The sequence below is a fragment of the Ranitomeya variabilis genome, chromosome 4 (genome assembly GCF_051348905.1).
Source record: "Ranitomeya variabilis isolate aRanVar5 chromosome 4, aRanVar5.hap1, whole genome shotgun sequence".
NCBI lineage: Eukaryota > Metazoa > Chordata > Amphibia > Anura > Dendrobatidae > Ranitomeya > Ranitomeya variabilis.
The window spans coordinates 753126715-753150609 of NC_135235.1; the positions used below are offsets into that span (position 1 = coordinate 753126715).

The 23895-nt window shown below is 47.2% G+C and overlaps 1 protein-coding gene across 1 annotated transcript in view; it reads left to right on the forward strand.

Moving 5' to 3' along the window:
• The window catches only part of LOC143768268 (uncharacterized), a 64269-nt gene extending 40621 nt beyond the window's left edge, over positions 1 to 23648 (forward strand). The window contains exons 2-8 of the mRNA XM_077256961.1: positions 68 to 217; positions 347 to 526; positions 610 to 733; positions 813 to 907; positions 1104 to 1194; positions 12597 to 16421; positions 23513 to 23648. Coding sequence (XP_077113076.1) covers positions 68 to 217; positions 347 to 526; positions 610 to 733; positions 813 to 907; positions 1104 to 1194; positions 12597 to 14038 — 2082 coding nt within the window. The 3' untranslated portion in view covers positions 14039 to 16421; positions 23513 to 23648. The remainder of the gene's footprint in view (positions 1 to 67; positions 218 to 346; positions 527 to 609; positions 734 to 812; positions 908 to 1103; positions 1195 to 12596; positions 16422 to 23512) is intronic.
• Positions 23649 to 23895: the final 247 nt, after the last annotated feature.

The window sequence follows — 23895 nt, forward strand, 5'->3', positions numbered from 1 at the left end:
TATCTCCAGTAATTGTATTATTACACAGGATTCTTATGATGTTACATCGGCTCATCTTCTCATTCAGGTCTCTACAATATCGGATCCTCTCAGTGAAGATCTTCTACAAAAGAGAATTGTCCTGATTTACCCATCAAAGATAGATATGGACAGAGACAAGATGGCGGAGAGGATATTGCACCTCACCCTAGAGATCCTCTTCCGGCTTACTGGAGAGGTGAGAGATTCTGATGACGTCACATTACATCATTCTTATCTATGGGAATAACAGATGGACAGAACTGGAGAGGTGAGAACTCTGGAAATGTCTGTAGTGAGATTTATTAATGTGTCTCTCCATTACCAGGATTACACAGTGGTGAAGAAGACCTCTAGTGATCGCTGTCAGGACCCTGTGTCTGAGGGATGGGGAAGACCCCTGAGCCCAATCGCGAGGCCTCCACCTCACCCCCTGATCCATGAGGACATCAATGACCAGAAGATCCTAGAACTCATCTACAAGATGATTGAGCTGCTGACTGGAGAGGTGACAGTGCTGGGAATGCTGGGACATTATACAGTAACACTATGAAGGGATCGGGGGTATGACGGTATCATTGTATGTGTCAGGTTCCTATAAGGTGTCAGGATGTCGCTGTTTATTTCTCCATGGAGGAGTGGGAGTATTTAGAAGGACACAGAGATCTGTACAAGAACGTCATAATGGAGGTTCCCCAGCCCCTCACATCTCCAGGTAATAAGACTAAATACACACGGCCTATAATTATCTGTATGTAAAGAATGAATTCACTCCCTGTATGTGTTTCCTCCAGATCTATCCAGTAAGATAACACCAGAGAGATGTCCCCGTCCTCTTCTTCCACAGGACTGCAAGCAAGAAGATCCCAATGCTCCTCAGGATCATCAGGTAGATGGAGAGAAGGTGTCAGGAGATCTCCCCTATGATGTGTAGACGGCTGTGAAGGTCTTGTGCTCAGTCTTGTTTTATCCACCAGTATTATGTGTTTTATACTTGTGTAATGAGAACGGTGGAGATGGCAGGATTAGAGCTGATCATAGATGTGACTTCTCCATCTGTCGGTGACTTATAATATTTGTTTCAGGGTGAAGATCTGACCCATATTAATACTACAGAGACATATGTGAGGGGGGATGAGTGGTGTAAAGAGGAGATTCCCACATATGGCTACCCAGGTGAGCAGTAACCACTAAATGCAGAGAGGTCACAGATTCTTCTCAGTCACCGGCTGTGGCTGCTTTATAGGTTGTGTAGTCCGGCCGTATTACCATGATTACCATGGATTCTGGCTGATGAATTGGGACACACATAAATTTGTTTGTAGGACAATATGCTGTAGCAAGCTATCTGTCAAACAAATAAAAAAAAATTGATTGGTCCAAAATTTTCCACCTCCACATTATACCAGGAATGGCAGTAAAATTAGGGATGACTGGAGAAGCCGAATCCGAATCCTCCCATCTGGGAAATGCTACATCAAGAGGCAAAGCCCTTTGGACATTGGTGTGCACCAACTCACGGGCACTAGGGACAGCGCTAGTACTGGGCATTGTTCCCTGAGTTGGAGATATTTCTCCAGAAGCGCTATTTGTCCTTGTTGTACTGGTCCTTGTGTGTGAGGATCGACCAGAATCACTGCTCATTTCTGAGCTATCACTGTCGCTGCTCCTAAAGCCCTCGAAATCCACATCCCCATCCGGCACTGCGCTATCTTCGCTGTCATAACATAAAAGTGCATAAACCTCCTCTACACTATAATACTGATGGGCCATTTTATTTGTTTTTCTGTTTTTTTCGGAAATAGAAAACACTGATGTGACCAAATTATTGGGGAGACAATTGAGAACAGCTTAATTCTTTAGCCTAACCCTAACTTTAGAATAAACCCTAACTTTAGCCCCCACACTAACCCTAACTATAGCACTAACCCTAACCTGCCTTATCTGTTTTTTTTACTTTATAACAAGATCGCTGACTGACTCAGCTGTTGCCAGCAGCACTTGTAACACTGATTCTCCTCTAATCTCTCACTGACAGGAGATCTGAGGAGAAACAGCGTTTTTATGAGGCAGATCACCCGGGAAAGTTAATTGCTACAACACACTATTAGTGATTTGTCTCATTGGCTGGTGTGACGCTGACGTCATCACGACCTGAACCAATCAAGTCTCAATGAGGTCGGGGGTCACAGTAAGTGTTGTGCGCCAGAATCCTCTCGTTATAAGGTACGTGGGTGTTGCTTTTCATCAGCCTTTGAGCTACTAATAGTGTGGGAACCTGTTTTTCAAACCTAGCAAAAGTGTGAGATGGGTCACACCTATACAATAGGTGTTGTATATCAGTAGAATATAGCACGGAGAGTCTCCCAATAATTAAAGCGTAACTTTTAATCACTAAGATAAAATGGACAAACTAACATGACACAATTAACACATGTGAATAAGGTGCTCATGCAAACCAGTGCTCAAGATAAAAATTGGTTTGGTCTCACCAATGGGAACAGACAAATGTCCACAGCAGATTCCTCCTGTTGCCTTCTGTCACGATTCACACCGTGACTGTCAGGATCCCTTAGCCGCTGCCCACAAGATGTCACGGATTGGGGTGACTTTAGACCAGCAGACGGCTATCACATGTGTAGGGGGCTTATCCTAGTTATTCCTCCACTGCCACAATGTGATGAAAAGAACACACACAATGCTATTGACCTCTTAGTTTACAGCAGGGGCTTATTTTAGGTATCCCACTGCTCTTCAATATACCATGAACTGCAGGGATTTGTGTATCCCGCTTACAGTTTCACTCAACACTTGCAGCTCTCTGGCGCCCCCCTTACTCTCAGGTCAGATTAGGTACTGCACCTAGGGTCATTAGTCGCCAGAAAGGCTGCCTGCTATGTACTGGCTATTGGGTGCGCTGCAGCGACGCGATAACTACTCCCACTCAGGCAGGAACAATAATTATCAAGCCGCAGTCGCTACAGTGACCCCCCAAAAGTCGGCACACGGTAAGCTGCCACCAGCTCCGATCAAACGGGTCCGGAGCTAACCCCAAAACAGTAGCGTAATTCCCCTTCAAGAGACTTAGGGTACGTTTTTAGAGCAGGGAGAAAGGACTGGCATCAAATAATATACCCCACAGAATGTAGGCAGTGCTTTTTATAAAAATATTTTACAAAGATGTTACAAATGAGACAATTGCAAATATGTACAAGGTAATTATGAAAATAAAAGGATTAAAGGAAGAAAAGATAACTCTAATGTTCTTAGTTCATATCAGTTCAGGCAAACACCATGCTAGGGGGAGGGGCTCCCAGAAATCCCAATGCATGAGGTACAGCTCTTCAGGTCAGACCCACATGTTCTTCCAGCAACAGACTGACTGCTGGAGTCCGGCCAAAAGAGTTATAGCTTAGATCGGTGACATCACCAAAAGGGCTGGCTATCCCAGACCCTCCTCTCTCTACATTTAGACTAAGTATAAGCTAAATCTTTCTAAGACTTGTAATTCCGCTGCTGAACATATCATAATCGCACCATACCCCTCATTCATCTCGTATCATCGCCGGCATTCCAGTGAGACCAAACATGTCCCACCTGTCACGCACACTGACAGAGAAATCCCTACCTCTGTACCAGATGGAGCTAGAAACCTGTGTTTCGAGGGATGGGTAGATCCTCCGAGTGTGATTATGACGATATATTTTTGTGTTCGTATTTTAAATCGTTTGCCTAATATCTTACAAAAACAGAACAATGGCTTTTCTTGATTCTTGAATCTTCTCTAACAGTTAAAGCTGAGCACTTTCTACTACAGGAAATGCCGGTCGTAAATGCCTTTCGTCAATAAAACTCTCTTCCCCCATGCACAGTGGAAAGGCAAGCTCAACTCTGAAGTAAAAGAGAAGGGGGGGTTTCTTAGCCCACATCCTGGGCTGACAAGAGAAACTAAACCTATATGATATTTCATACCATATCGTGACACCTCCCCCTTTTAGCGTGCGCTACGGCGGCAGAAACTCTCGGTATGCCTCCATGCGCACCTCCGTGGGTTCACCCTGGCGGGAGAGTCCATCTGCATTACCATGCTCTTTGCCCGCTTTGTGTTTAATGGTGAAGTCAAATTGCTGAAGGGCAAGGCTCCAGCGTAGCAACCTGCCATTGGTTCCACACATGGTGCTTAGCCAGCGCAGAGGGTCGTGGTCGGTCACCACAGTGAAGGTGCGACCGTACAAGTAGGGCTGCAAGCGCTGCAGGGCCCAGACTATGGCCAGGCACTCCTTCTCAATGGTGGAGTAGGCCACTTCCCTCGGCAAAAGTTTCCGGCTCAGGTACAACACGGGGTGCTCTTGGTCCTCCGAGTCAACCTGGCTGAGCACAGCACCAAGGCCAAACTCGCTGGCGTCGGTCTGTACCAAGAACGGTCGACTGCTGTCGACTGCTTTCAACACAGGGGCGTTGCACAGTGCTGTTTTCAACGCCTGGAAGGCCACCTCACAGCCATCTGTCCAGTTGACGATGTGGGGTAGCTTCTTCCTGGTGAGGTCCGTCAAAGGTTTTGCCAGGCTACTATAGTGCTGCACAAAGCGCCTATAGTACCCTGCAGTGCCCAGGAAGGACATCACCTGTTTCTTGGTCCCAGGAGTGGGCCAGTTCACGATCACGCCCACTTTGTCAGGCTCCGGTTTCAGGGTGCCTCCGCCTACCCGGTGTCCCAGGTAGTGAACCTCCCTCATGCCCATCTGGCACCTTCCCGGCTTGATAGTCAGGCCTGCTTGGTGAATTCGCCTGAGCACCTCCTCGAGATGCTGCAGGTGTTCATCCCAGGAGGGACTGAAGATGGCAATGTCATCTAAGTACGCCACAGCGTACTTCTCCAGTCCCTGAAGCAGGAGATTGACCATCCGCTGGAAAGTGGCAGGGGCATTCTTCATGCCGAAGGGCATGACCGTGGACTCGTACAGTCCAAAGGGTGTGATAAAGGCGGACTTCTCCTGCGCCTCGGGGCTCAGGGGAATCTGCCAGTATCCGCGACTCAGATCCATTATTGTCAGGTATTTTGCGCCAGCTAACTTCTCAAGCAGCTCCTCGATGCGCGGCATTGGGTGCGCATCAGAGGCTGTAATGGCGTTGAGCCCCCTGTAGTCCACGCAGAACCGGGTGGTCCGGTCCTTCTTTGGCACGAGAACTACATGTGAGGCCCACGCGCTCTTTGACCGTCGAATCACCCCCAGCTGTAACATCTCATCGATCTCCTGGCGCATAATCTGCTGCACCTGGTCAGAGATTCGATAGGGTGTTCGCCGTAGTGGGGCGTGATTCCCGGTGTCCACCTCGTGGACGGCTAACTCAGTCCTTCCAGGCCGGTTGGAGAACACGACCCGGAAGGGTTCCAGTGTGGTTTGCAACTGCAACCGCTGTGGTTCATCTAGCGAGGCGCTTACCTCCACGTCCTCAATGGACCCACGGGCCTTGGCTTGGGCCAGCATGTCCAGGAGGGCGTCTTCCTCCCCGTCTTCGGGTGCGCTGCAGACCGGTAGGACGAAAGGTTCACGTTCGTGATGAGCCTTCATCATGTTGACGTGAAAGGCCTTTCGCCTACCCCGAGTGTGGTCAAGCGTGACCACGTAGGTGACCGGGTTGAGCTGTTGGTGGACGACGTACGGGCCCTCCCAGGCTGCCTGAAGCTTATCCGTTGGTACAGGAACCAGCACCCACACCTTTTGACCCACGTGGTAGGTCCGCTCCCGGGCGTTCTGGTCGTACCAGTGCTTCTGATCAGCCTGAGCCTGCGTCATGTTGTCATGCACCAACTGCGTCAAGGTCTGCATCTTGTCACGGAAGCGCAGGACATACTCCACTATGGACACTTCAGAAGGGTTCGGCTCCTCTTCCCAGGATTCTCTTACCAACCCAAGGGGTCCCCGGACTCGCCTGCCGTACTGGAGCTCGAAGGGGGAGAACCCCGTCGAGGCCTGCGGAACCTCTCGGTAAGCAAATAGCAGGTGTGGGAGGTACCGCTCCCAGTTGCGCCCTTGTGTCTCAACCAGCATGCGTAGCATCTGTTTGAGGGTACCATTGAAGCGTTCACACAAGCCATTGGTCTGTGGGTGATACGCACTCGATACCAGGTGCTTCACCTGCATTTTCTTACAGAGAGCCTCCATTAGGTGAGACATAAATTGGGTCCCTCGATCAGTAAGCATTTCCCTGGGAAATCCTACCCAGGCAAAGATAGCCAACAGGGCATCCGCCACCTTATCTGCCCTAGTTGAAGACAGAGCTACTGCCTCTGGGTACCGGGTAGCGTAGTCTACCACAGTAAGAATATATTGCTTTCCAGAGCTGCTGGGGACGGCCAGCGGGCCCACAATGTCCACCGCAATCCTCTGGAAAGGCTCCTCTATCACTGGCAAAGGGATCAGGGGAGCCTTAAGAGCAGGCCCCGCCTTCCCCACTCTTTGACAGGTGACACAGGAGCGGCAGTAGTTTGACACATCTGTCCCCATCTTAGGCCAATAGAAGTGTTGAGACAGCCGGGCCTTAGTTTTGCTGATCCCCAAGTGTCCAGCTAGCGGGATCTCATGGGCAATCCACAACAACTCACCCCGGAATTGCTGTGGGACGACCAGCTGTCTTTCCCTCAACCACTCCTTTTGTGATTCTCCGGGTACTGTCTCCCGGTACAACCTTCCTCCTTCCCAGAACACCTTCTCCTTATCAGTCTCGGAGAATGACGTCCCGGCGAGTTGTCTCAAACTCTCTAGGCTCGCATCTGTGTGCAGAGCGGCCTGAATCTCCTGGCTAGGGGAAGCCAGAAGCGATGTCAGGGTCCCTTCCCCACGGGAGCCCTCTGGGACCTGCTCTGGGTCCACCTCTGGTTCAGTCATACTGATGACTGAGGAGGGTCCGGGAGGCAAACAGTTATCTGCGTTCCGGGCACTCTGACTGCGGGTGACAGCAGCTACGTAGGCTGTCTCCCCGGGGGTTTCTACAGACCCATCAGCCGACGCTGCTATGGGCTCTACCTCCCCATCCACCCCCATTATCTCAGGAGCATTGCTACTTATGGGCCAGTTACCTTCCTCGGTGGCACTGGTCAATTGCATGGCATCACCTTCCTCACGGTTCCCATGTATCTCCCCATTTCCGGTAGCATCGACACTTGCCCCTGCTAGGGGTTCCTCAGCCGTCTCACTCCGCAGAGCGATGTGGCTGAGCACTCCTGTACCTACGGACACATCAACTTTCATAGAAACATCATTATCAGGTACAGTTGGCACAGGTACAACATTTTCACCATCAATCCTAGGGAAAAAAGTGTTAACAGATGCATCATTACAAGATAAAGCATGGTCAGGTAACACATGCGATTTCCCATCATCATCATCATCATCACCAGGGTTAACTTTACCCTCATTAGTAGATTGGGGAGGGGTGTCAATGACGTAGTATGCAAACAACCTCCCCAAATCAGTCCCCAACAAAACATCAGTGGGCAAATTATCAGACAGCCCCACTTCCTTCACCCCGCTCCCGGCACCCCAATCAATAAAAACCCGGGCCATTGGCAAGGGACAGCTGATGCCCCCAATCCCAGTGACAGTTAGGGTTTTCCCCGGAATGATTTCTTCAGGGGCCGCCAGTTCGGGTCGGATGAGGGTTCGTTCAGCCCCGGTGTCCTTGAGGCCTGTAGCAACACGACCTCCCACAATGACAGGCTGTACGTTATCACACCCCCTCCCAGCCACACCACCCACCAAAAGAACTGCTGCATTAGGCCCTGGGGCCTGGGAGGAGGGGTTCTTCTGCTTGGCTGGACATCGGTGACTGAGGTGTCCAGTCTGCCTGCAGTGGTAACACTGGCGAAGTTCGGTGGTTGGTCTGGTGCTGTTGGCCACGGGGACAGGACCTCTGGTGGGTTGGCTGGCAGGGGTACTGGCGTTGGCTGCAGGCTTACCCCCTCTCCAGCTGGTGGTGACTGGCTTCCGCACTTCCGATCTACGGTTGGCCTCATAGGCATCGGCAATCTGCGCTGCTTTCGTCACGTCTTTGGGTTCTCTGTCCATCACGAACTGTCGCACCTCAGTTGGGCAAAGATGGAAGAACTGGTCTTTGATCATCAGGTCTCGCAGCTGTGCAAAGGTAGTCACTGACAGTCCTTGGGTCCACTGGTCAAAGTGGGTCCCCAGTCCATGTACCACATCATTGTAACTGTCGTGTGGGCCACGTTGGAGGGTCCGAAACTTTTTACGGTACACCTCGGGTGTAAGCTGGTACTTGGCTATGAGAGCCTGCTTGATGGCCTCATAGTCACCATCTTGTTCTTGAGGGAGTGCAGCAAACGCCTCCAGAGCTTTTCCTCTCAGCCCTGGTGTCAGGTATCGTGCCCATTCTTGTGAAGGCAGCTGGTACTGTCTGCAGGCTTTCTCAAAGGCCCGCAGAAAAGTGTCCAAGTCCCCATCCTTTTCCATAACAGGAAAGTGGTCGGGCCGGGGCTTTGGTGTCTGAGCGCTGCTGGGCTCACGGCTCTGGGACGACCCCTGCATTTGCAGTTGAGCCATCTGCAGCTGGTACTCCCGCTGCGCTTGGGCCTCTCGCTCGGCTCGCTGGGCCTGGGCCTCTCGCTCGGCTCTCTCAGCCTCTCGCTCGGCTCTCTTGGTATTGCTGGATCAGCTGCAGACGTTGGTCCAGGTCATCTGCGGAGCATTGTTGCAGAGCCAGCTGCAGGAGGAGGTCTGCGCCCCCTTGGTTGCCAGTAGGGCCCGTATTCAGTGGTTGGACCTCTGCTGCAGCACCATGTTCGCTTGTGCCGGCTTCTGCGGCCTCTGGGCTCTGTAGCCTGGCTTGGTCTGCTTCGAGTTGCACCAGTTCAGCGACCATTTGAGTCTTGGACATGCTGTGGGGGTTCAGGCCATGATACGTGCATATCCCAGCAAGAGCGTCCCTCTTCTGCTGGGCGTACCAGGCTTCTCCTTTCGCAGCCATGGTTGCCAAATAAAAGATAGGATAGAAAAACGAAGAGAAAGGGAAGGGATAATTTCCAGTACACAATTGTCTCACAACTAATAAACACTGAGTTCTTTCTCCAAACTTATTTGCGCAAGTTCTCGCAAGAACTTTCTGCAAGTTTTTAGTGAGAGGAATGATTGCTCAAACCAAATCACTAATGCTCTAATATCCCACCGCTGCCACCACTATGTCACGATTCACACCGTGACTGTCAGGATCCCTTAGCCGCTGCCCACAAGATGTCACGGATTGGGGTGACTTTAGACCAGCAGACGGCTATCACATGTGTAGGGGGCTTATCCTAGTTATTCCTCCACTGCCACAATGTGATGAAAAGAACACACACAATGCTATTGACCTCTTAGTTTACAGCAGGGGCTTATTTTAGGTATCCCACTGCTCTTCAATATACCATGAACTGCAGGGATTTGTGTATCCCGCTTACAGTTTCACTCAACACTTGCAGCTCTCTGGCGCCCCCTTACTCTCAGGTCAGATTAGGTACTGCACCTAGGGTAATTAGTCGGCAGAAAGGCTGCCTGCTATGTACTGGCTATTGGGCGCACTGCAGCGACGCGATAACTACTCCCACTCAGGCAGGAACAATAATTATCAAGTCGCAGTCGCTACAGTGACCCCCCAAAAGCCGGCACACGGTAAGCTGCCACCAGCTCCGATCAAACGGGTCCGGAGCTAACCCCAAAACAGTAGCGTAATTCCCCTTCAAGAGACTTGGGGTACGTTTTTAGAGCAGGGAGAAAGGACTGGCATCAAATAATATACCCCACAGAATGTAGGCAGTGCTTTTTATAAAAATATTTTACAAAGATGTTACAAATGAGACAATTGCAAATATGTACAAGGTAATTATGAAAATAAAAGGATTAAAGGAAGAAAAGATAACTCACATGTTCTTAGTTCATATCAGTTCAGGCAAACACCATGCTAGGGGGAGGGGCTCCCAGAAATCCCAATGCATGAGGTACAGCTCTTCAGGTCAGACCCACATGTTCTTCCAGCAACAGACTGACTGCTGGAGTCCGGCCAAAACAGTTATAGCTTAGATCGGTGACATCACCAAAAGGGCTGGCTATCCCAGACCCTCCTCTCTCTACATTTAGACTAAGTATAAGCTAAATCTTTCTAAGACTTGTAATTCCGCTGCTGAACATATCATAATCGCACCATACCCCTCATTCATCTCGTATCATCGCCGGCATTCCAGTGAGACCAAACATGTCCCACCTGTCACGCACACTGACAGAGAAATCCCTACCTCTGTACCAGATGGAGCTAGAAACCTGTGTTTCGAGGGATGGGTAGATCCTCCGAGTGTGATTATGACGATATATTTTTGTGTTCGTATTTTAAATCGTTTGCCTAATATCTTACAAAAACAGAACAAAGGACTTTCATGATTCTAGAATCTTCTCTAACAGTTGAAGCTGAGCACTTTCTACTACAGGAAATGCCGGTCGTAAATGCCTTTCGTCAATAAAACTCTCTTCCCCCATGCACAGTGGAAAGGCAAGCTCAACTCTGAAGTAAAAGAGAAGAGGGGGTTTCTTAGCCCACATCCTGGGCTGACAAGAGAAACTAAACCTATATGATATTTCATACCATATCGTGACACCTTCTCTAAATAGGAGGGAAGGAAAGAGAGGGAGGGGGTATAGGGCTTTACTAAACTCCCTGTCGTGCCCCTGTCCTAAAGGTACCTTCACATTTAGCGACGCTGCAGCGATAGCGACAACGATGCCGATCGCTGCAGCGTCGCTGTTTGGTCGCTGGAGAGCTGTCACACAGACCGCTCTCCAGCGACCAACGATGCCGAGGTAACCAGGGTAAACGATCCCCGGGTAACCAGGGTAAACATCGGGTTGCTAAGCGCAGGGCCGCGCTTAGTAACCCGATGTTTACCCTGGTTACCATCGTAAAAGTAAAAAAAACAAACAGTACATACTCACCTGCGCGTCCCCCGGCGTCCGCTTCCTGTACTATGTGAGCGCCGGCCCTAACAGCAGAGCGGTGACGTCACCGCTGTGCTGTACTTTCACTTTACGGCCGGCGCTCAGTCAGAGCAGGAAGCGGACGGCAGGGGACACGCAGGTGAGTATGTACTGTTTGTTTTTTTTACTTTTACGCTGGTAACCAGGGTAAACATCGGGTTACTAAGCGCAGCCCTGCGCTTAGTAACCCGATATTTACCCTGGTTACCAGCGTAAAACATCGCTGGTATCGTTGCTTTTGGTGTCAAACCTGACGATAAACGCCGGTCTGACGACCAAATAAAGTTCTGAACTTTATTCAACGACCAGCGATATCACAGCAGGATCCTGATCGCTGCTGCGTGTCAAACTAAACGATATCGCTAGCCAGGACGCTGCAACGTCACGGATCGCTAGCGATATCGTTTAGTGTGAAGGTACCTTTAACAAGGACAGGCCCCAAGTATACCCTGCTAGGGACAATCACCATTGACTACATATAATATATAGGTCTCCCTACGCGTTTCCTCCCCAGTCACGGGGATTCATGACTACCCATAGGCAGTGACACAAATTGTCACACCCATTGATAGGTACCCTGCCACTGCAGGGTTACTTAGACGACGGACACTTAATTTTTTTTATACTTTATGTCCCATTGGCTTTAAATCAACTCCCCTAATGAATTCGTGTGACTGGGGAGGAAACACGTATGGAGACTTATATATTAGATGTAGTGGATGGTGATTGTCCCTATCAGGGTATACTTGGGGCCTGTCCTTGTTAGGACAGGAGCAATACAAGGGGCACGACAGGGAGTTTAGTAAAGCCCTATACCCCCTCCCTCTCTTTCCTCTCCTCCTATCTAGAGAAGGCAACAGGAGGAACCTGCTGTGGACATTTGTCGTTCCCATTGGTGAGACCAAACCAATTTTTATCTTGCACACTGGTTTTCATGAGCACCTTATTCACATGTGTTAATTTTGTCATGTTAGTTTGTCCACTTTATCTTAGTGATTAAAAGTTAAGTTTTAATTATTGGGAGACTCTCCGTGCTATATTCTAACCTCTGTTTATCCATTGATCGATGATGGACCTGACAGGGGACTTGTTTTTTTGTGAGATGAGAATTGGTATTATTTTTGCATACATAACATTGATTGATTCTTTTTATTCAATATTTGGGAGGCAGAATGAACAAACAGTTGAACACCACACACTACTGGTTCATCCAACAAGGTTTTCTATTAGGCCGGGATCACACATATGCGAGATACGTCCGAGTCTCGAAGGTGAAAACCCAGATCTGGCGCCGGCACTCCAGAGCGGAGCGTGAGGCTCCATGTGTTGCTGCACTCTCCGCTCCAGAGTGCCGGCGCCAGAGCTGGGTTTTCACCTGTGAGACTCAGACGTATCTCGTGTATGTGTGATCCCGGCCTTAGACTGTGAACAGTTATTGTTTGGTAAATAAAGTTTTTACATAGCTTGCCATTTTTATGGATGGCTTAAGTTGAAATGTTCAAAAATATAAAACTCAAGGATATTTTAGTAAAAATATGTTGTTTTTTTTTATCTTAGCAGATGACTGTACCAGGAGATCAGAGGGACAGTTGACATCTTCAGTTTTTAAATCTGATGATCTTGAGATCCTACAAGATACAACTGAAGTGAATGCCATTACTCCAGATATATCATCATCCATTCACAGCAAAGATCTGTCATCTGGTCCTATGAAACAGGTCCCATCTTCTGATTCATTGCTAACTACTAAGGAAAATCAAAGTCATAAACGAGGCATTAAAAGACAATCTGCTTCTAAAGCAAATAAGTCTTTTTACTGTTCAGAATGTGGGAAATGTTTTAACCGGAAATCAGATTTGGTTAATCACCATAGAACTCACACATGGGAGAAGCCTTTTTCCTGTTCAGAATGTGGGAAATGTTTTAATTGGAAAATAAATCTTGATAGCCATCAAAGAATCCACACAGGGGAGAAACCTTTTTCCTGTTCAGAATGTGGGAAAGGTTTTAACCAGAAATGGCATCTTGTTAGTCACCAGAGAACCCACACAGGGGAGAAGCCTTTTTCATGTTCAGAATGTGGGAAATGTTTTAAATGGAAAATAGATTTGGTTAATCACCATAGAACTCACACAGGGGAGAAGCCTTTTTCCTGTTCAGAATGTGGGAAATGTTTTAACCAGAAAAGGAATCTTGTTAGACATCAGAGCAGTCACAAAGAGAAGAAGCCTTTTTCCTGTTCAGAATGTGGGAAATGTTTTATCCATCAATCAAATTTGGTTAGGCACCATAGAACTCACACAGGGGAGACGTCCTTTTCCTGTTCAGAATGTGGGAAATGTTTTACACGTAAATCACTACTTGTTACTCACCATAGAATTCACACAAGGGAGAAGCCTTTTTCCTGTTCAGAATGTGGGAAATGTTTTAACCTGAAATCAGATTTGGTTAGGCACCATAGAACTCACACAGGGGAGAAACCTTTTTCCTGTTCAGAATGTGGGAAATATTTTAACCTGAAATCAGGTTTGGTTAGGCATCATAGAACTCACACAGGGGAGAAGCCTTTTTCCTGTTCTGAATGTGGGAAATGTTTTAACCAGAAATGGAATCTTGTTACTCACCAGAGAACTCACAAAGAGGAGAAGCCTTTTTCCTGTTCAGAATGTGGGAAATGTTTTATACATGAATCAGATTTGGTTAGGCACCATAGAACTCACACAGGGGAGAAGTCTTTTTCCTGTTCAGAATGTGGGAAATGTTTTAACCTGAAATCAGATTTTGTTAGGCACCATAGAACTCACACAGGGGAGAAGCCTTTTTCCTGTTCAGAATGTGGGAAATGTTTTAACCTGAAATCAGATTTGGTTAGGCACCATAGAACTCACACAGGGGAGAAGCCTTTTTCCTGTTCAGAATGTGGGATATGTTTTAACAGGAAAGCGCTTCTTGTTAGGCATCAGAGCAGTCACACAGAGAAGCCTTTTTCATTTTCTTAATGTGGGAAATACTTTACTTGGAAATCAACTGTTAATAAACATCAGAGACATCACATAGGGGAGAAGCCTTTTTTATGTTCATAATGTTGGCATAGTTTTAACCAAAATTGAATCTTCTTAAATGGGTTGTCTCTTGTCATTCCTCATGTTTGCTGACAAAAGGATAAACTACACTTTATTAATTCCAAATGTAAAACTATACCCATAATTTACCCCCTGAAGGTTAGTCAGTAGGTGACTAATAGAAAAAAAATGTACCCCACATTTCATTATATAGGGTGAGGTGACGTATACACTCTCACTCTCCAAGCCTCTCATTTCTACGGGTTTCATCGTCCTCACCAAAGGCAACTCATCAGGAGACTAATATTGACCTATATTTAAGCAAAACTAGACAAAAAAAACTAAAACCATGTATCATGTTATCCGAAACAGTCAGAAAACCAGCCACATATTGGCAGATCCCAGACCTCAAACTATATATTTCATAAGTTTATAATTATAAGCCACTCCAGTGTCAGGAATAGATAGTATGTGAAAAATACATTATAATTCTTGTGTTTTTATCCTATAGTGACTGCCCTAGTTTGGTATTGTAACAGCTGTTAATTAGTAGGGCAAGCTCTCCTAGGCTAAACTCCGTTTTCAGATGGCCCAATATGTACCACTCAGGGAAACCTTAAGCTGGGTTCACATTGCGTTAATGGCAATGCTCTGACGGCATCCGTTACATAGAGGCACTAACGCTATGTAACGGATGCGTTAGTGCACCCATTAACTGCCACTATGTAGCGCATCACCAACCAATCGGCATGCGTTAGCGATGTGCCGTCATTCTGTGACGGACCCTCGGACGCAGTCTGCAGTGTTTTCAGGTCCGTCACCGCTAGCACAGATAGAGCATCTGCGCTAGCGCGATCGCATAAACGCGATCTTTTTCGGCTCTTGCGTTAACGCAGTCCGTTTAACGCAATGTGAACCTAGCCTTACCTGCTCCAAAGATCAATAGCAGCTTCTAATGGCCATGCTGCGGTCTGTCAAGGAATGAGTGAAATATCCGTATAAAGACTAGGGATGTGTGCAATCATAATGTATGTAGGATCTGTGCCATTATTTAGTATGAAAATGTCACGGAGTGACTGGCCCAGTGTGACACGACCTAGCAACATACAGCATTGTATCTTAATTAACCAGAAAACTATTTTTAGCAAATGAAGAATAATAGAATGTTATCTGTATGTTGGTTTTCAAATTTAAGTGTTTATTTCTGGTTGGTCAAGAAAACACTTTTGTTAGTGTAAGCCTGGAATATTGACTTTTAGGCTATGTGCACACGTTCAGGTTTTTTCGCGTTTTTTTGTGGTAAAAACGCTATAAAAACTCATTAAAAACGCATACATTATGCATCCTATCATTTAGAATGCATTCTGCGTGTTTTGTGCACATTAATGCTTTTTTTTTTCCGCAAAAAAAACGCATCACGGTAAAAAAAGCAGCATGTTCATTAATTTTGCGGATTTTCTGCGCTTTTCCCCCTATTCTATGCATTTTGGAAAAAAACACACCAAAAGCGCGTCAAATGCGGTAAAAACGCATGCGGATTTCTGGCAGAAATGTCCGGTTTTTGTCAGGAAAATGTCCGCAAGAAATCCTGACGTGTGCACATACCCTTATTGTGGCTTATCCTTGATCACTAGTGATGTTTGCTGTTTGGCTCAATAAAACAATGCATATTTAGCATGTTTGTTGACTTCTAAAGCAGAGAGGGAAAAGCTTTGCAGATAGTTTAAATAATCAAGTAATGCTATTTGATCTCATCTGCATTCTTACCCTTTATGTAAATACTGAATGAGGGCCACTTGTTAAGTCTAAAAATAGGTTACATGCCTCTGTATAAAGATACTGAGAAACAGCCAGAGCGATTCTGCCAAGACACCCATATATCTCAAAAGGACCAGAGAAATGACAGCAGCTATTTTACATCATGGCTCCATTACGAGGGACACGGAGCTATCATTCTATAGGTAACAACTTAGGGGTTTTCAGCCTCAGTTGGAAGAATACAGATCTGTTCCATAGACCATCGCTGAACCATGAATACGTTTGGAGAAGCCAGGTTGTGATCCTCAGATCAACTGGCCTTGTACCTTGTATGGACTCGGTGGACTGTCATCTTCCTACACTTGTTGGTACCTCCTCTCTGTGTGCGTGCCACAGGTGGAATAACCGACCCTGGAATATGAAGCCAGGTTGTGATCCTTAGATCCACTGGCCTTGTAGCTTGTATGGACTCAGTGGACTGTCATCTTCCTACGCTTGTAGTTACCTCCTCTCTGTGCATGCCACAGGTGGGGTAGCGACCCTGGAAGATCTGTAGTCACAGGTAGTGTTGAGCGATACCGTCCGATACTTGAAAGTATCGGTATCGGAAAGTATCGGCCGATACCGGCAAAGTATCGGATCCAATCCGATACCGATACCCGATACCAATACAAGTCAATGGGACTCATGTATCGGACGGTATCCCTGATGGTTCCCAGGGTCTGAAGGAGAGGAAACTCTCCTTCAGGCCCTGGGAACCATATTAATGTGTAAAATAAAGAATTAAAATAAAAAATATTGCTATACTCACCTCTCCGACGCAGCCTGGACCTCACCGAGGGAACCGGCAGCGTTGTTTGCTTAACCCCTTAGTGACAGAGCCAATTTGGTACTTAATGACCGAGCCAATTTTTACAATTCTGACCAGTGTCACTTTATGAGGTTATAACTCTGGAACGCTTTATCGGATCCCGCTGATTCTGAGATTGTTTTTTCGTGACATGTTGTACTTCAAGTTAGTGGTAACATTTCTTCGATATTACTTGCGATTATTTATGAAAAAAATGGAAATATGGCGAAAATTTTTAAAATTTTGCAATTTTCAAACTTTGTATTTTTATGCCCTTAAATCAGAGAGATATGTCACAAAAAATAGTTAATAAATAACATTTCTCACATGTCTACTTTACATCAGCACAATTTTGGAAACAATTTTTTTTTTTGTTAGGGAGTTATAAGGGTTAAAAGTTGACCAGCAATTTCTCATTTTTACAACACCATGTTTTTTTTAGGGACCACATCACCTTTGAAGTGATTTTGAGGGGTCTATATGATAGAAAATAACCAAGTGTGACACCATTCTAAAAACTGCACCCCTCAAGCTGCTCAAAACCACATTCAAGAAGTTTATTAACCCTTTACGTACTTCACAGGAACTAAAACAATGTGGAAGAAAAAAATTAACATTTTACTTTTTTTTGCAAACATTTTACTTCAGAACCATTTTTTTTAATTTTCACAAGTGTAAAAACAGAAATTTAACCACAAATTTTGTTGTGCAATTTTTCCTGAGTACGCCGATACCCCATATGTGGAGGTAAACCACTGTTTGGGCGCACCGCAGAGCTTGGAAGTGAAGGAGCACCGTTTGACTGTTTCAATGCAGAATTGGCTGGAATTGAGATCGGACGCCATGTCGCGTTTGGAGAGCCCCTAATGTGCCTAAACAGTGGAAACCCCCCACAAGTGACACCATTTTGGAAACTAGACCCCCCAAGGAACTTATCTAGATGTGTGGTGAGCACTTTGAACCCCCAAGTGCTTCACAGAAGTTTATAACGTAGAGCCGTGAAAATAAAAAATCGCATTTGTTTTCACAAAAATGATTTTTTCGCCCACAAATTCTTATTTTCACAAGGGTAACAGGAGAAATTAGACCACAAAAGTTGTTGTGCAATTTCTCCTGAGTACGTCGATACCCCATATGTGGAGGTAAACCACTGTTTGGGCGCACCGCAGAGCTTGGAAGTGAAGGAGCACCGTTTGACTTTTTCAATGCAGAATTGGCTGGAATTGAGATCGGATGCCATGTCGCGTTTGGAGAGTCCCTGATGTGCCTAAACAGTGGAAACCCCCCACAAGTGACACCATTTTGGAAACTAGACCCCCCAAGGAACTTATCTAGATGTGTGGTGAGCACTTTGAACCCCCAAGTGCTTCACAGAAGTTTATAACGTAGAGCCGTGAAAATAAAAAATCTCATTTTTTCTACAAAAATGATCTTTTTGCCCCAAAATTTTTATTTTCACAAGGGTAACAGGAGAAATTAGACCACAAAAGTTGTTGTGCAATTTCTCCTGAGTACGTCGATACCCCATATGTGGAGGTAAACCACTGTTTGGGCGCACCGCAGAGCTTGGAAGTGAAGGAGCACCGTTTGACTTTTTCAATGCAGAATTGGCTGGAATTGAGATCGGATGCCATGTCGCGTTTGGAGAGTCCCTGATGTGCCTAAACAGTGGAAACCCCCCACAAGTGATACCATTTTGGAAACTAGACCCCCCAAGGAACTTATCTAGATGTGTGGTGAGCACTTTGAACCCCCAAGTGCTTCACAGAAGTTTATAACGTAGAGCCGTGAAAATAAAAAATCTCATTTTTTCTACAAAAATTATCTTTTTGCCCCCAAATTTTTATTTTCACAAGGGTAACAGGAGAAATTAGACCACAAAAGTTGTTGTGCAATTTCTCCTGAGTACGTCGATACCCCATATATGGGGGTAAACCACTGTTTGGGCGCACCGCAGAGCTTGGAAGAGAAGGAGTGTCGTTTTACTTTTTCAATGTAGAATTGGCTGGAATTGAGATCGGACGCCATGTCACGTTTGGAGAGCCGCTGATGTGCCTAAACAGTAGAGACCCCCCACATATGACACCATTTTGGAAACTAGACCCCTTAAGGAACTTATCTAGATGTGTGGTGAGCACTTTAAACCCCCAGGTGCTTCACAGAAGTTTATAACGTAGAGCCGTGAAAATAAAAAAATCGCATTTTTTCTACAAAAATGATCTTTTTGCCTCCAAATTTTTATTTTACCAAGGGTAACAGGAGAAAATGGACCCCAGAAGCTGTTGTACAATTTGTCTTGAGTACGCCGACACCCCATATGTGGGGGTAAACCACTGTTTGGGCGCATGGCTGAGCTCGGAAGCAAAGGAGCGCCATTTGACTTTTCAATGCAAAATTGACTGGAATTGAGATCGGACGCCATGTCGCGTTTGGAGAGCCCCTAATGTGCCTAAACAGCAGAAACCCCCCCAAAAGTGACCCCATTTTGGAAACTAGACCCCCCATGGAACTTATCTAGATGTGTAGTGAGAACTTTGAATGCCCAAGTGCATCACAGAAGTTTATAATGCAGAGTCGTGAAAATAAAAAATATATATTTTTTAACAATAAAGATTTTTTAGCCCCCAAGTTTTTATTTTCACAAGGGTAACAAGAGAAATTGGACCCCAAAAGTTGTTGTCCAATTTGTCCTGAGTATGCTGGTACCCCATATGTGGGGGTAAACCACTGTTTGGGCGCATGGCAGAGCTCGGAAGGGAAGGAGTGCCATTTTGGAATGCAGACTTTGATAGAATTGTCTGCGGGCGTTATGTTGCCTTTGCAGACCCCTAATGTACCTAAACAGTAGAAACCCCCAACAAGTGACCCCATTTTGGAAAATAGACCCCCAAAGGAACTTATCTAGATATGTGGTGAGAACTTTGAATGCCCAAGTGCTTCACAGAAATTTATAATGCAGAGTAGTGAAAATAAAAAAATATATTTTTTTCCAACAAAAAAGATTTTTAGCCCCCAAGTTTTTATTTTCACAAGGGTAACAGGAGAAATTGGACCCCAAAAGTTGTTGTCCAATTTATCCCGAGTACGCTGATGCCCCATATGTGGGGGTAAACCACTGTTTGGGCGCACGGCAGAGCTCAGAAGGGAGGGAGTACCATTTGACTTTTTTAGCGCAAAATTGGCTGTCGTGTTTGGAGACCCCCTGATGTACCTAAACAGTGGAAACCCCCCAATTCTAACTCCAACCCTAACCCCAACACAGCCCTAACCCTAATCTCAACCCGATCCATAATCCTAATCACAACCCTAACGATAATCACAACCCTAACCCCAAAACAGCCCTAATCTCAACCCTAACCATAACCCTAATCAAAACCCTAAATCCAACACACCCCTAATCCTAACCCTAATCCCAACCCTAATCCCAAACGTAACACTAATCCCAACCCTAATCCAAACCCTAACCCTAATCCCAACTCTAACCCTAACTTTAGCCCCAACCCTAACTTTAGCCCCAACCCTAACCATAACTTTAGCCCCCGTCGTCACAAAAAAAGTTCAATGTAACCTTTTTTTTGTACGTCGCGTCCGCCATTTCCACGGATGCGTGGCCGTAACTCTGCCCCCTCCTCCCCAGGACATAGACTGGGCAGCGGATGCGTTGAAAAACTGCATCCGCTGCCCACGTTGTGCACAATTTTCACAACGTGCGTCGGTACATCGGGCCGACGCATTGCGACCGCCCCGTACCGACGCAAGTGTGAAAGAAGCCTTAGGCTACTTTCAGACATAGCGCATTTTTGAGCGCTATTTTGCGGGCTATTTTGCGGGCGCTTTTCAAAAATGCGCAATGTCATTTTCGTCTGCCGGCAAAGTGAATGAGAAATTCACTTTGCCGTTCAGACACACCGCAAAAAAACGCGGCGCTTTTGTCTGCAAACACGCCGGCGTAAAAAGAATTGACATGTCAATTCTTTACGCAGCGGCGTGTCTGCGTATCCCCCTAGGGCCCCATATTACCTTCCACACACAGCGCCTTTGTCCTGGGTGTCGGCGTCTTTGTACGGAGGGGTTGACACCCAGGACCGGACGTGACGTCGGACAGGAAGAGGGAAGCCCCCGCCCCCCAGTGAAGCAGCATGGAGTCCTTCTGTGTGTGTGTGTGTGCGTGTGTGTGCGTGTGTGTGTCCCCATGCGACGCTAGTGCCACCATTGTGCTAAGTCGCCGTATGGGACTACTACTCCCATCCGGTATTAGGATGGGAGAGTTGTCCCTGTGTCCGGCGACTTAGCACAATTGTAAAGTTACACAAAACACCTACACACAATACACATACATGACACACAGTACATACAACATATAACACAGAGTATATACTCACCAACAGCACACTTGTAGGCGAAGCCCTCGATCCTCCAGGAAAAAATCCAAAAATAATAAACCAAATTCATACTCCCTGTCCGCAGAATCCATAAAACGAGTGTCCCACGCCGATCGGCTGCTCTCCGGCGATACACTGCCAGGAGCGAAGCTCCTAGCAGTGTATCGCGTACTGTTCCAGAGTTCAATGACTCCGGCGTCTCGGTTAACAGCAGTACAGCTGCGTTGAACTTTCCCACGCAGCACTGCCGTTAAGCGAGAGTGCCGGGGTCAATGACCGCCGGTAAACTCGCTCGCGCATGCGCAGTGACACACCGACAGGAACTATGGCTCCTGTCAGTGTGTTGCTGCAGCCGTGGAGAGCAGACATATCTCTGGATGTGTCTGTTCTCCATGGAAAATCTTGATACGTGGCACTTAAATATGTGGCAATTAAATACGTGACACGTGGCACTTATACGTGATACGTGGCACTGAAATACGTGGCACTGAAATACGTGGCACGTGGCACTTTGATACGTGGCACGTGGCACTTTGATACGTGGCACGTGGCACTTTGATACGTGGCACTGAAATATGTGGCACGTGGCACTTTGATACGTGGCACGTGTCACTTAAATACGTGGCACGTGGCACTGAAAGATGTGGCACGTGGCACTTTGATACGTGGCACGTGGCACTTTGATACGTGGCACGTGGCACTGAAATATGTGGCACGTGGCACTTTGATACGTGGCACGTGGCACTTTGATACGTGGCACGTGGCACTTTGATACGTGGCACTGAAATATGTGGCACGTGGCACTTTGATACGTGGCACGTGTCACTTAAATACGTGGCACGTGGCACTGAAATATGTGGGACACGTCGCACAAAAAAGTTACATGTAGTTTTTTTTGTGTCGACGGTCCGCCGAAGCACGACACATCCGTCGCACGACGGATGCGACATGTGGCAATCCGTCGCAATGCGTCGCTAATGCAAGCCAATGGAGAAAAAACGCATCCTGCAAGCACTTTTGCAGGATGCGTTTTTTCTCCAACGACGCATTGCGACGGAAGCCAAAAAACGCTAGTGTGAAAGTAGCCTAACCCTAACCCTAACCCTAAATTTAGCCCCAACCCTAACCCTAACCCTAACTCTAACCCTAACCCTAATTTTAGCCCCAACTTGTCTTCTCCTGCCGGCCGGCAGATGGCAGCAGATGGCGGGCGCACTGCGCATGCGCCCGCCATGATGAAAAAGCCGGCTGGCAGGAGAAGACAGAAGAGGACCCAGGGACCCCGGGTGAGTATGTTAGGGTCCCCGAATCCCCCTATTTCTCTGTCCTCTGATGTGCGATCACATCAGAGGACAGAGAAATAACTGATCGCTTTTTTTTTTTTTTTTTTTTTTGCGGTCGCCGGTAAACTGTTAATTACCGGCGATCGCAAAGCAGGGGTCGGTGCAAATCGACCCCGATCATGTTCTTTGGGGTCTCGGCTACCCCCGGCAGCCGAGACCCCAAAGAACATCCGGGTGCCGGGCGGCGGGCGCACTGCGCGTGCGCCCGCCATTTTTTCCCGGAAAAAAGATGGCGGCGCCCATGGGGAGACACGAGGAGCACCGGGGGAGGTAGGTAAGTATTGGGGGGCTATTGGGGGCCATCGGGGACCACATTTCTCTGTCCTCCGATGTGCGATCACATCGGAGGACAGAGAAATTAAACGGCAAATCGCGTTTTTTTTTTTTTTGTTGCGACCGCCGGTAAACGGTTAATTACCGGCGATCGCAACTCGGGGGTCGGTAAAAACCCCCCGAATCATGTTCTCTGGGGTCTCGGCTACCCTCGGCAACCGAGACCCCAGAGAAAATCCGACTCTGGGGGGCGCTATTCACTTTTTCCACAGCGCCGTTAATTAACGGCGCTGTGGTTTAAGTACCCTTAGCGGCCGCCGTTAAAAGGCGTATCGGCGGTCGTTAAGGGGTTAAAATTCGCGCGTTTACTTCCTTACGTGAAGTCCCGGCTTGTGATTGGTCGCGTGCCGCCCATGTGGCCGCGATGCGACCAATCACAGCAAGCCGTGACGTAATTTCAGGTCCTTCAGGATTTTAAAATTACGTTCTGGCTTTGTGATTGGTCGCGTCGCGGCCACATGGGCGGCACGCGACCAATCACAAGCCGGGACTTCACGTAAGGAAGTAAACGCGCGAATTTTAAGCAAACAACGCTGCTGGTTCCCTCGGTGAGGTCCAGGCTGCGTCGGAGAGGTGAGTATAGCAATATTTTTTATTTTAATTCTTTATTTTACACATTAATGTTGTTTCGATACCGATACCCGATACCACAAAAATATCGGATCTCGGTATCGGAATTCCGATACAGCAAATATTGGCCGATACCCGATACTTGCGGTATCGGAATGCTCAACACTAGTCACAGGTGCTATTATCCCAGCGAGTCAGCGGAAGGGCGAGACTCTAATGTGCACCATCTTGGGATGTTTGCTGGGACTGTTCTATGTGTTATCTGCCTGTTTTGTGGTACAATAAAGCATTGCCACACTGTTTTACCTTCACCCTGTGTTGCCTGAGTAGCGTTTTGCCCATGTTAAAAGGAGAGCGGGAGTTCGGTGAGACGATCCCTGGTGCATGCGTTTTCGGCTAGCGGGCGGAGCTCATAGCAATCCTGCAGTGACAACCATAGACTTATGCTGGAGACCTCTGGTTGTCATGCCAACCCATCGGTGAGCCGCGATCATGTGACGGGATCATTGATGAGCGGGATTTCAGGCGTGCTTGCTGACGTGCCAGAAAAGATGTGGC